At 44.9% G+C, this 12654-nt stretch overlaps 1 protein-coding gene across 1 annotated transcript; it reads left to right on the top strand.

Moving 5' to 3' along the window:
• Nucleotides 1–7226: 7226 nt before the first annotated feature.
• Nucleotides 7227–11317, top strand: LOC115067736. Its single transcript, XM_029556300.1, has 3 exons — nt 7227–7677; nt 9242–9614; nt 10755–11317. The coding sequence occupies exons 1-3, from the start codon at nt 7606–7608 to the stop codon at nt 11204–11206; spliced, it is 897 nt and encodes a 298-aa protein (XP_029412160.1). The 5' UTR covers nt 7227–7605; the 3' UTR covers nt 11207–11317.
• Nucleotides 11318–12654: the final 1337 nt, after the last annotated feature.

Raw genomic sequence — 12654 nt, forward strand, 5'->3', positions numbered from 1 at the left:
GAATTTCTTATAGATATGTTTCTAATTTTCTGATGTAGGCACTTAATACCATAAATTTTCCCCTTAGGACTTCCTTCATTGTATCCCAAAGGGTTTGGTATGTTGTATTTTCATTTTCATTCAATTGTAAGAAATTTTAAATTTCCTTCTTGATTGCTCCCTTGATCCAGTTTTATTTAGTAACGTGTTTAGCTTCCATGAATGTGTGCACTTTTCCCCATTTTTATTGTTGATATCCAGCTTTATTACTTTGTGGTCAGATAGAATACAAGATGATAGTTCAATTTTTGTGAATTTGTGGAGACTTGCTTTGTGTCCTAATATGTGCTCAATTTTGGAGAAAGTTCCATGGGCTGCTGAGAAGAAAGTGAATTCTTTGGTGTCTGAATGGAATATTTTATAGATGTCTGTAAGGTCCATTTGATTTGTTGTGTCATTAACTCCAGGGTTTCTTTAATTTTTTCTGGTTGACTTGTCTATTGGTGACAGTGGGGTATTGAAGTTACCAACTATCACTGTGTTGAAGTCAATGTGTGATTTTAGATCTAATAATGTTTCTCTTATGAAATTGGATGACCTTGTGTGAGGTACATATATATTTAGGTACATATATGTGAGGTACATATGTGTCTCTTGGTGGATTTTTAAAAAATTTTAATATTTTATTATTTTTATTTTATGGGAATAAATGTATTGCCTGCATGTATGTGAGTGCACCTGTGTCATGCAATGCCAAGGAGGTCAGGTTGGATTTTTTTAAATGAGTATGAAGTGACCTCTGTTTCTTAGTTTGAAGTCTATTTTGTTGGATATTAGTTCTGTCTGCTTGGAATATCTTTCTCCGTCCTTTTACCCGACAGTGGTGCTAATCATTGTTGGTGAGGTGTGTTTCTTAGAGGCAGCAAATCCATGAATCCTGTTTTCTAATTCATTTGATCATTCTGTCTTTTTACTGGGGAGTTGAGATTATTAATATTGAGGGTTATTATTGACTAATATTTACCAAAGTCTGTTATGTTGGTGTTGTAGTACTGTTTTCTTTTGTTCTAGGATAATTTATTCTTTGTGCCCTCTAGAGAGTGTTTACTTTTTCTGACCAAAGTATTCCATTGAATATCCTCTGTAGAGCTGGTTTTATGGTCATAAATTCCTTAAATCTGTTTTTATTATGGAAAGTTTTTCTTTTTCCTTCAATTATAACTGATGGTTTTTCTGGGCATAGTAGTCTGGACTGGAATCTGTGTTCTTTGATGACTTGTATGACATTGGTCCATGCTCTTCTGGCTTTCATAGTCTTTTTTGAAAAGTCAGCCGTTGAGCTGGGTGTAGTGGTGCACACCTCTAATCCCAGCACTTGGGAGGCAGAGACAGGTGGATCTTTGTGAGTTTTAGGCCAGCCTGGTCTACATAGTGAGTTCCAGGTCAGCTGGGGCTACAGAGAAACCCTGTCTCAAAACAAACAAAACAAAACAAAAAGTCAGCTGTTGTTCTGATGGGCCTGCCTTTTTATGTGACTTGATCTTTCTTTCACACAACTTTCAATATCTTTTCTTTGTTCAATATGTTTAGTGTTTTGACTGTTATATGACATGGGGAGATTCTTTTCTGGTCCTGTCTACTTGGTGTTCTGTACGCCTCTTGTATCTTGATGGATATCTCTTTCCTTAAGTTTGGGAAATTTTATTTACAATGTTTTCTTCACCTTTGACCTGTTTCTTCTTCTTGTATGCCTATGATTTGTAGGTTTGGTCTTTTTACAGTTCCAGAGGCTTGCATATTCTGTCCTGGGTTATTTTAGATTTGACATTTTCTTTAATTGAACAATCCATTTCCCCAAGCTTATCTTCAAAATATGTTCCATTTCCTCCACTTCCTTTTTATTTCCTCTAAGCTTTTATTTTTTTATTTTTTGAGTTCCTGAGCTTTTTATTTCAAGTTTTATTTCAGATTGGTCTTTTTTTCAGGGTTTCTATTTCTTTACTGAATTCTATTTTCATGTTTTGAATTGCTTTAGTTATCTCATTCAACTATGTTTTCTAGTCTTCATTCAGTGTTTTATTCTTATCTTTAAGTTCCCTGAACATATTTATAATTGCTATTTTGAAATCATTGTCCTGTGCATCCACTTGGTTGTCATTCTCAGGAAACCTTATGATGGGGGTGTTAATTTCTGTACAATAACCATATATCTTGGTTATTCATGTTGTTTGTGTTTCATCGTTGTTGAGCTCTGGGCATTTGGACTTGTGTGGTAGTATTTCTTGGTGTGAGTGTGATCTTATGTTTGATGAATGTTTGTTTGTATCTTTGTTGTTTCCCACAACTTGTCAGATTATTACCCAGCTGACAAGTGCTTGGTGTTCATTGGGGGCCATGTTATGTCGATGTACAGTTGGAGCGAAAGAAGTGGTTTCAGTTCAACTAGAGGTAGGTGCAGTGTTTGAGTTGAGATTTCAGGATTGACTGCACAGGGACATGGATCAGCAGGGTGGGATGGAGCTGCTAGGTGAGCAGGTTGGCTGGGGATAGGGTGTGAGTTCTCAGGTCAGGGCATGCAGAGCACAGGTGGTAGGGACAGAGTTCAGGACCGTACGTCTGGGACGGGAAGGATCCCAGAGACCCAGGGTGGGCCAAGAGCTGAGATGGTGGGGAGTGACTTATCCTGCCAAGATTGAAGGGTGCACAGATCCAGGATGGGATGAGATCCCTTTACCTGAGGAAGTTTGAGGGTAAGATGGTGGGGCATCACGTAGTCTCAGGGATGGAGCTCTAAAATGCAAGTCTCAATCTTTCCAGATTTATGAATCTATCTATCTGTCATCTATCTTTCTGTCTATCTATCTATCTATCTATCTATCTATCTATCTATCTATCTATCTATCTATCTCTATCTATCATCTATCTATCTATGTCTATCTATAATCTATCTGTCTGTCTGTCTGTCTATCATCTATCTATCATCTATCTAGCTAGCTAGCAATCTTCTATAATTTATCTACCTATCTCAACATGTTAAAACATTTATTTTATAATTTTTTTTGTTTGTTTGATTTTTTAGATAGGATCACACTATGTAGCCCTGGCTGGCTTGGAACTTGCTCTGTAGACCAGGTTAGCCTCAAACTCATCTGCCTCTGTTTCCTCTGTTTCCTGAGTGCTGGAATTACACCTGGCTAGTTTACAATTCTCATTAATTTCGGTACTTCATGGAATTTTTCATGAGTAGCTGTTTATCTTCTACATGATTTCAAATTATGATATCCAAATAATTTGAAAATTAGAGAGAAAAACATCTATCTAGTTCTCTTTGTCATCTCCCATGAATCACCGTGGTTAACATGTTATTTTTGTTCAATTTTGGTCCATTTTAAATGTTCAGTTTTAGTGGTGTCAGAGTACATGTCATTAAATTATATCCCTAATCTCACTTTAAATGCTCCTGTGTGGGATACATATGCAGCCCTGGTCAGCCTGTTACTTGTTCTGTGTTCTGTGGTTGTACCTATTTTGTGGTCCTCCAGGTCCCTGTGACCTTCAGATAATATAGTGACTTGGGTTTGCTTTGCTTTTTACCCTTTTTGCTTGTGTTACAACTTTCTAACTCCTTCATTGGAGTGGTGATATATTGATTTATTTGTTTTGAGACAGAGTCTCCTGTAGCCCAGGCTGACCTTGAACTTACTACATAGTTCTTGCTCCTCCTGTGCCTGTCTCTCAAGTGCTGGGATTACTGGCTTGCCTCATCACTCCTGGCTGGCTTCCTTCCTCCCTCCCTCCCTCCCTCCCTTCCTTCCGTCTCTCCTTCCCTCCCTACCTCCCTCCTTTCTTCCTTCCTTCCTCTTTTTGAGACAGGGTCTCAAGTACCCAACACCGTTCTCAAACCTGCTTTACAGCTGAGGATGACTCAGAATTGAGCCTCCTGCCTTCCCCAGGGCTAGGATCACAGGTGTTACATCTACCATGTCCTTAATAATTCAGACATTTATATGGTGTTATTGAAGCATCTTTGGCAACATTACTGTCATTTTTGTGTAGTGTGTGCACATGTATGTGGGAGTGCACACACTTGAGTGTGAAGGCTAGATGTCAACTTGGGCTGTTTCCCTCTATCTCTTTCCCCCTTACTGTTTGAGATAGGGTCTCTCGCTGAGCTTCAAACTCACTCACAGATGGGCTAGACTGGCTGGCCAGTGAGTCCCTGGATCCTCCTAGTGCTGGGATTCTGGGCTTGTGCTGACATGCCCAGCTTCTTATGTGGGTGTCCTCTTGCTTGTGCAACAAGCACTTTGCCTACTGAGCCATCTCCCCAGAGCCTGAAAATGTTCTCTTAATAACAGCTTAAAAAAATATAAGCACAAGATGAGCTGTTGCAGTTTATATATCCAACTATACATATTCCATCCTATAGCTAATAAGAAAAAATTATTTGGTACAGAAAAACCAAGACCTGGATCTGTCAGTTTCTGGTTAGAAATTCAGCAGCCTAGTGTACTGTTGCTTCTAGATGATCTGAGTGTTCATCACGTTCTCCCTCTGCACACTCTATGGTGTTATCTGTGTTCCTGTATGCATTCTCAATGCAACTCCCAAATCACTGGAGAGTGTAGGATGCCGGAGCTCCTCAGTCAGCCTCAGGTTAGTGGCCACCAGCTTCATCATCAGGCTATTCAAATGGCCCCTTATACTCTCTCACAATTCTTAACCTTTCATCTTTTCTCTTTACTTAAAACTCTGTCCAGGATCTGTTCCCACATGTGAAAGTTAGAAACCATGTAAATCTGAAAACACTTATCTGGACAGTAAATTCTACATGTGGATTTATATAGCCGCCAATGGAAAATCTGTATCTTTAGGAATATGTGTGTTTTGTATAAGCTTGTCCCTAAAATAGTTTTGAATAGGCCATTCAGTATTCAGTGTCTTCTGAAAAATTAACTTCTAGAGTTAAAAAAAATGATTCTTCATTATTGCTTCACCTTTTAATGAAGGAAACTGTTGACCAGAGCTGCACAGCTGCGTTTTATTAATATTTGCTGTGTTTTGAAATCATTTAGTGATGGTTTTCAAATCCTTTTTGTTTTGTTGTTTTTGAATCAAGGCCTCATGCAGCCCAGGCTGGCCTCCAACTCCCTTTGTAGTCCAGGATGACCTTAAATCCTGATTCTCCTGCTTTCACCTCCCTAGAACTGGGATTGCAGATGTGCACCATCACATCCGGTACACATCCTCTTTCAAAGTCAGTGTTTCCAATGCTATTATTTGTTACTACTGTTTTAGTGGGTGGGACTTTAGAAATATTTTCAGCCTAATGTTGAATTCAATGCATAACCTTTTATAATCACGCAACTAAAACTGTTCCCTTAATTCTAAAACTGGAAACAAAGGTCTACTAGCCTAGAGATTAGATTTAATTCTTCTTGGCTTATTTTGGTATTTGGACTGCTTTGAAAGTTGCAAATCGATAAATGGATTTCAAAGACATAGAGATTTTATACAATATTTGTTACATCTGAATTTGTTGTATAAATATATGTTACAATAACTCTTCCAGTGTGGTACTTGGAAAATATCCCCCCAGTTTGTATGTGTTTATTGTAAATTACATTAAAATCAGGGAAATGCGTATTTGTTGCAAATTTCCTTTTCCTCTTTTTGCATGTGACTGTTTATGTGGTATGCATGCATGTGGGTGCACGTGTGCATGTGTGTGTACAAGTGTGCGTTTGTGTGGAAGCAGCAGTTGGTATCTTCTTCAGTCACTCTCTGCTTTAGTTTTGGAGGGAAGGTCACTTTCTGAACCCAGAGCTCAACAATTCAGCTAGTGTAGCAAGCGGCCTTCTCTGGAGATCCCCCCCTACCTCCAGAGTGCAGGATGACAGGTGGGCCTCCTTCTATGTGGGTTCTGGAAATCTGAACTCCAGTCCTCACACTGTGCCTCACCCTCTGAACCATCTCCTCAGCGCATCCTCTTTTTTTCTTTTTTTTCTCAGCAGTTCTGGGGATGGAACCCAGGGCCTTTGCTGGGCCAGCGCTCTGCCACTAAGCTTCACTGTCAACTTCTGGTTGTAATCTGAAGAAAAAGACAAATTGGGTGGTGTTGAAGACTGCAGTTTGCAAACCACAGGCACGACAGTCTAGAGCCTGGGGCCTTAGAGGACTTGTACCAGTGACAGAACCTGTCCCCAGCATTCCTAGGGACATCATCCAGCCCCTGATTCTAGCCTCCCCAGGGACTGTGGAGGTGCTGGTTTGCAAGCAGGTTTCCCTGTATCTCACAGGTACCTCAGAGATTAGAGAATGTCGATGCCTGTCTTCCATGTCCAGAGACTGAGATTTATTTTTGTACCTTATTATCAGTTCTGATTGGTTTTTTAAAAATTATGTATACAAATGTTTTGCCTTCATGTATGTAAGTGCACCACATGTATGCAATGCCCACGGAGGCCAGGAGAGGCTGTCGGATCCCCTGGAACTGGAGTTGCAGTCAGTTGTTACCTGCCATGTGGGTTCTGGGGACTGAACCCAGGTCCTCCACAAGAGTAGCCACCAAGTTATCTTTCCAGCCCTAGTTCTGAACAGCTTTCACCCTAAAGCACTTACGGTTCCCAAGGTAGAAGAGTGGGTCCCTGTTAGTGCTGTCTTCATAAGAGGACACAATCCTTGTCCTTAGTTACTGTCTGTGTTTGGGGGGGGGGGTCCTGCACCATATGAGGAGGCGGGGAGGGCTGCACTACCTAAGGAGGGGGCGGGCTGCAAGTCCACAGATTAAGAACTCAGCCGTAATTCAGAGAAGGGAGAAGACAGCAGTTTTATTTTCTTGCCATGCCAGTCAGAGCTTCACCAAGGTACTGGTTCCCTCAACTCCCGCCCACATGTGCAGGAGCATCCAAGGCTCCAGGTCAGTGGAGGACAGCGCCTAAAACATAATGAGTTCTAGGAAGGAAGGCATGGTGTTGGGCCAGTCCGGTAAGGGAAACAAGCCCTGTATGGATGGGGCAGTGAACCACAAATGTGGAAACTGGGAACGTGGCCTCAAGGGACAAAGGGTTTTTGCAGATGTGATTAAATGAACGATCTCAGGAGGAAATCAGTCTAGATGGAGCATGGTCCCACTTCCAACCACAATGTCTTCAGGAGAGGAAAACAGGAAGATGTGAGAGAGGAAAAGAGTGGAGGGCACAGTCAGGAGCCCAGCAGGCCCACAGACACCCCGAGCTGGGAGAGGGTGTGCCCAGGAAGAGAGCTCTGCAGTGTGTTCTTGCAGAACAGGAGCCACTCCTGCCCTGCAGGACCAAGCAGCCTTGGTTACTTAGGACTCAGGCAACAGCAGCAATGCCTATCGGTTTCCAGTGAGTCATAGCTTGGCCTAGGAGGAAGCAGGGCTGGCACGGAGGCGGGGCCAGCCTCAGGCCACAGCTGGAGGAGTGACAGGATCTCTGAGGCGGGAATCCCCAGCAGATGACTTCTGGAATGGGACTGATACCTTGAGATTTCTAGAAGATAGCGTGGACAGGGCGGACAGATTTGGCAAGTGCTGGTAAGCAAGCCGGGAAAGCACACCATTCCGACCTTGGAGAATCCAGAGGAAGCCTGACCTACACCCGGATGGAAATTCCTCGTGTGGTGACTTTTTCCTCTAGTCCAGAGGGAAGAATCCAGAAGTCCTCCAGAGTGAAGGTTTGCTTTTAGCTTAGTACAATTATCATTAGCTTTAGCTTTTTATTTTGCCTTTGTGGGGATGTCAGGTGGTCTGTGGCAGGTAAAGGAAGTTACCAAAGAACAACTAGGCAACTGCAGATTTAAAGCCGAGAGAACAAGAGAGAACTAGAGTGAGAGAGAGCGTGAGCAAGGCAGAGAGAGAGAGAGAGAGAGAGAGAGAGAGAGAGAGAGAGAGAGAGAGAGAGAGAGAGAGAGAGAGAGAGAGAAAAGAATGAAAAAGAAAGAGAGAGAGAGAGAGAAAAAAGAATGAAAAAGAAAGGAAGAAAGAAAAAAAGAAACAAGAGGGGTGGGCCCGGGATGGGGAGAGCAGGCGCCTCAGGTGGTGCGCGCCCGCAGGGCTGGGCACCTGGAAGGCTGCGCGCTGCTGGCAGAGCGCCAGGAGGGTCTTCTGACCTTCCCACGCCTAGTTGTACCCGTCATCCTAGTTCTCCCGGCCCTGCCAAAGGCGAGTTGGAGGAGGGGGATGGACTACCAGGCACTCTTTCCTCCCTCTGCCCTCACAACCGCAGTGCCACCTACAGATCACCCTGTAGCAAGACTTTACTTTTTGTGAGGAATAAATGGCTTAGTCTTGCTTAAGCAGAAAAAGTGAGAAACAGAGGAAGGCAGAGAGAGAGAGAGAGAGAGAGAGAGAGAGAGAGAGAGAGAGAGAGAGGGAGAGAGAGAGAGAGGGGGGGGGGGGGGGAGAGAGAGAGAGAGAGAGACAGGCAGAGAGACAGAGACAGAGAGACAGAGAGACAGAGTAGAGGGGAGGAAGAGGAGAGAGGAGGAGAAAAGGAAGAGAGGAAGATTAGAGGATGGAGAGGAAGGACTGGGAGAGAAGATTTTCTAAGACACTGCACAGGCTGCTGTGGCTGAGCTCCTGGAGAAGAATCCCAAACCTCACCAGGTTGGACATCTGGGTGGGACCCAATTCTGAAGGGTAAGGGTCATCTCATTATTTTGCTGGTGAATGTCTTAGAGTGAGTTGTCTTTCTGGCGCTGGCTGGCTGTTTGGCCAGTGTAAGTCTCCAAGGGCTCAAACTCATGAGGCTCTTAGCCTATTTAGTAAAAAGGTTTTTTTTTTGTGTTATTATTATTATTTTAAAGACAGGCTCTCATGTACCTCAGGCTGGCCTAGAACTTGCTATGTAGCTGTGGATGACCATGAACTCCTGATCCTCCTGCCTTTACCTCCTTAGTTGTAGGATTAAAGGCACATATCACCACACTATAGAAAACTGGTTAAAGCCTTAGAACCTTCCAGGGCTTCCTGCATGCTAGGCAAACACTACCAAGTAAGCTAAGTCCTCCTCCAGGACAGTATACTGTGGATAAGACCGAGGCATAGAGCGGCCCATCTTCTTCCAATGTGTACTCAATTGCGGAATAAATAGCTTCGAAGGGGCCAGTCACACATATAGCTAGTGCTGAGGCACCTGGGTGAACCCGGGCAATTATTCTTAAGAACTTCTTGTCTTTTGCCTGAGAAACTGTCTGACTTTGCTTTGTTTACTCATCCTGAACATGTTTTGTGTGGCAGACGTCCAGGACACAGGTGCACCTGTGGTGCCCCCAACCCCGGGCCCTGAGGACCCTCCTCAGCTGCACTGCTGGCCACATGGAATTGCCAGTGCAGCTGCGCATGGCAAGTGGACTTTTCCGAGATGCCAGAAGGATCCGGAGAAAGTGCAAATGCACTGCGGTGGGCCGTGCCACTCCACTGTCTGGCTATTGTGCAGTAGGGCTCCGGAAGCTCACTGGCTACACCCTCCGCACTGCCAGGAAATGTGGAGGGCAGAGTGAGCCTGTCCAAATCAGAGCTGAGGGGTGGAAGGGAACGCATCAGGATGGCTGCATGGCTTGGAATTTGCTGTGGCTGCTGCTGCTGCTGCTATGGTGCATGTCCACTGCAGGTAGGAGGTGGATGGATGGGAGGAGGGGAGGTTACCATGGCGCCAGTCATCCCTGGTGAGCTCTGATGGGGCCTCACAGTGCTGTGGTTGTGTATGCCACACCGTACTTCACCTGGACTGGGAGCACTCTTGTAGAAAGTGCAGATCCACTGACTGATTCACAGCTGCGCACTGAAGGGCTGCTGTGTGGAGTCCGCCTTGGTGGCATCTGCATTGCTGCCTCGCTCCTTCGCCCGTGATGCTGGAGCTGAGGGGATGAGTTGGAGGAGGGCAACACCACCAGGGTCTCATCCAGGCGCCATTACTGACGTTTTTATGAGACCAGGAGGGACTGCTTTTACCTCATGATGACATTGCAGTGGTCTTAGTTCTCCAGCTTGGGAGTGAAAGATGAAGGGCCGGTTGGTTAAGCTTCTAGAATAAATTCATGATATGTCTTCATGGCAGAATAGGAGAGATCTCTCTCTTCTCAAATATAGGCTCTAATGCCATCTAGAAGGCTGAAACCCCTTGACATGATCACGACCCAGAGCTGACCAGTGGCGGTTCAGCCTCAATGTGGTCAATGGGATCACTGTGGACGAGGACATTCGGTCCATAGCACATCCTCAAAATTGCCATGATTGACAAGGTAACATGGTAAAGATTGCAGTACATGAAAATGGATCTACAGGGTCAGTATAATTCCTAGCAGAAGATCAACTGACTTCTTTGTAGAAATTGATAAGCCAAGGATGAGGCGATGGCTCAGCAGGTTAAGGCAACTGTTGCTAAGCCTGATGATGAGTTTGAACTTGGAGTGCACATGGTGGGCGAGAACTAACTTGCAAAAGTGTCCTCTGACTTCTACACCAGTGCCACGACACTCACACACTCATACGCACATTCATACGCACAGATCTAGACAGAGACGATAAATAGATAAGTAAATAAATGTAACTTTTATAAATTAAAGAAATCGATGATTCTAAAGTGCACATGGGATTGCAAGGGACCCATAGGAGCCTGAAGAGGAAGGACAGGGCTGGGGGACCCATGGGGATTGACAAGGGGCTGTAAAGTGAGAACCATCTTCACCCCCACTTACCCAGTGATTGAGTACCCAGGGCCTCCCATAACTGAGCTCTCTTAATGCCGCAGGTGCTCTGGAAGTGGAGATGGCAGAGGGGACACAGCTAGTATCCCAGAATGACAACGTCATCATACCCTGCAAAGTCCCTGGTTCCCCACACCTGGACACCAAGACTATGGGAATCGTCTGGCTTCAGAAGAATGAATCTGAGGTCACAGTGTTTGAGCTTTATGGAAATCACCTAAAGGCGTTACGACCTGGAGCCATGGTGTCAAGGTTGGGGCTGGAGAGGGGCGACGCCTCCCTCCAGCTGCCTGGGGTCCAACTGTGGGAGGCAGGAGAATACCGATGCAAGTTGGTGGTCACCCCTGAAAAGGCAGAAGGGAAGACCAGGCTAGAGGTTGTGGGTGAGTACCTGAGGGACAGGCTGGAGGTTGTGGGTGAGTACCTGAGGGACAGGCCCTGCAGTTCTCATGGTGCTGGGCTGGACATGTGGATGACCAAGCAGAGCAAGGGGTAGAACATGGCTGAAGGAGTGGGGGACATGGATTTAATCCTGCCCATGGTGGCCCATGCCAGTAGGCATATGATGAAAAGGATGAAGCAGGAGGATCTTTGAGTTGAGGGTCACCCTGAGCTAAAGCATCCATGCTTTTTGTGCTAGGGACATAGGTTATTTGTAGAGTTTTTACCTGGTGTGTGCAAGGGTCTATGTTCCATGCCTAGCACTGTCCAAAGAAAATCAAACAAAACCATTTTGACCACCTTGAGCGACTTATGATTACTCCAAATTTCAAAGCCCTTTTCATAAACAGAGAGAGGTAATGATATTCCTCCTAAAAGGGTTGTAAGAGTCTGTGAAGAGCTGCCCTCAAAGGTGCTCTGTAATGATGGCCATAGCCATTAGGACAGAATTCACCTACTGTGTGGACAGCTTATCTTCCCTGAAGGCATATCTCTGTAGGTAGGAAAGGAGACAGGGGACAGGCTGGGGCTTCACAGATCTGAATCCTGATCCGGTTTTGCTACCTGACTGGACCAACCACGGAATATCTTTGGGATGAATTTTTCCCATGTGCAGAATGGGCTGAAAACTCTTGCCTGCCACATGATAATGTGTGCACGTGTCCAGCTGAAAGTCTGTTGTGAGGTGGGTAGGTGGCAGGCAAGCCTGAACAGATGTGCCTATTCCTCTATAAGCTCAAGCTTGGCCCTCTTTTCCTCTCTCTCTCTCTCTCTCTCTCTCTCTCTCTCTCTCTGTGCATAAGTGTGGGTGTCCAATGCGGAGGTCAGAGGAGAACATCTGGTTCTCTTCTTCCATCCTCTGAATTCTGAGCATGGAACTCAGCTTGTCAGGCTTGGTGACAAGTGTCTCTACCCTGGGAGCCACGTGCCTGGGCCTAGTCCTCAGTTCTGCTCCATTCATTTCATTGTGGAGTACTTAGGTCAGTGTCTTTCTCATCTCATGCTCTCAGGATGTTTCAATTACTGATAATGCAGTTAGACACATTCTCTCTTAGGATTCTGGAGTATCTTAAGTGACTTGTGTTTGGGAGGGGTGCATGTCATGGTGTGGGTGTGTGTACCAGTGCTGGTGGAGGACAGAAGACAATCTAAGGTGCCATTCCTCAGGTACCACTCCCTTTTCCTTCCTTCCTCCCTCCCTCCCTTTCCCCCCTCCCTTCCTTCTCCTTCCCTCCCTCACTCCTTCCACCCTCCTCCTTCCCTCCTTCCATCCCTCCTTCCTTTTCGTCAGGGTCTCTCACTGGTCTGAAACTCACTATGTGAGTGGATCTATCTGGCCAAGGAGCCCCAGGGTTCTCCCCTGTAACTTCCTTCTCAGTCTTGGGATTTCTTTCTTTTTTTCTTTTTTTTAAAATTATTTAATAGCCACATACTTAGAAGAAGCATTTCATTACAACAGCATTGACATATTCAATAACAATTTCCAGAGCTAAGATGCATCTT

Source organism: Nannospalax galili, unplaced genomic scaffold (genome assembly GCF_000622305.1).
Source record: "Nannospalax galili isolate Female #2095 unplaced genomic scaffold, S.galili_v1.0 scaffold44, whole genome shotgun sequence".
Lineage (NCBI taxonomy): Eukaryota > Metazoa > Chordata > Mammalia > Rodentia > Spalacidae > Nannospalax > Nannospalax galili.

Coding starts and splice junctions, on each gene's coding strand:
- LOC115067736 (XM_029556300.1), top strand. CDS start 7,606: ATGGAAATTCCTCGTGTGGTGACTTTTTCCTCTAGTCCAGAGGGAAGA. Junction 7,678..9,241: donor AGAAGTCCTCCAGAGTGAAG/GTTTGCTTTTAG, acceptor TTTGTGTGGCAG/ACGTCCAGGACACAGGTGCA. Junction 9,615..10,754: donor ATGGTGCATGTCCACTGCAG/GTAGGAGGTGGA, acceptor TTAATGCCGCAG/GTGCTCTGGAAGTGGAGATG.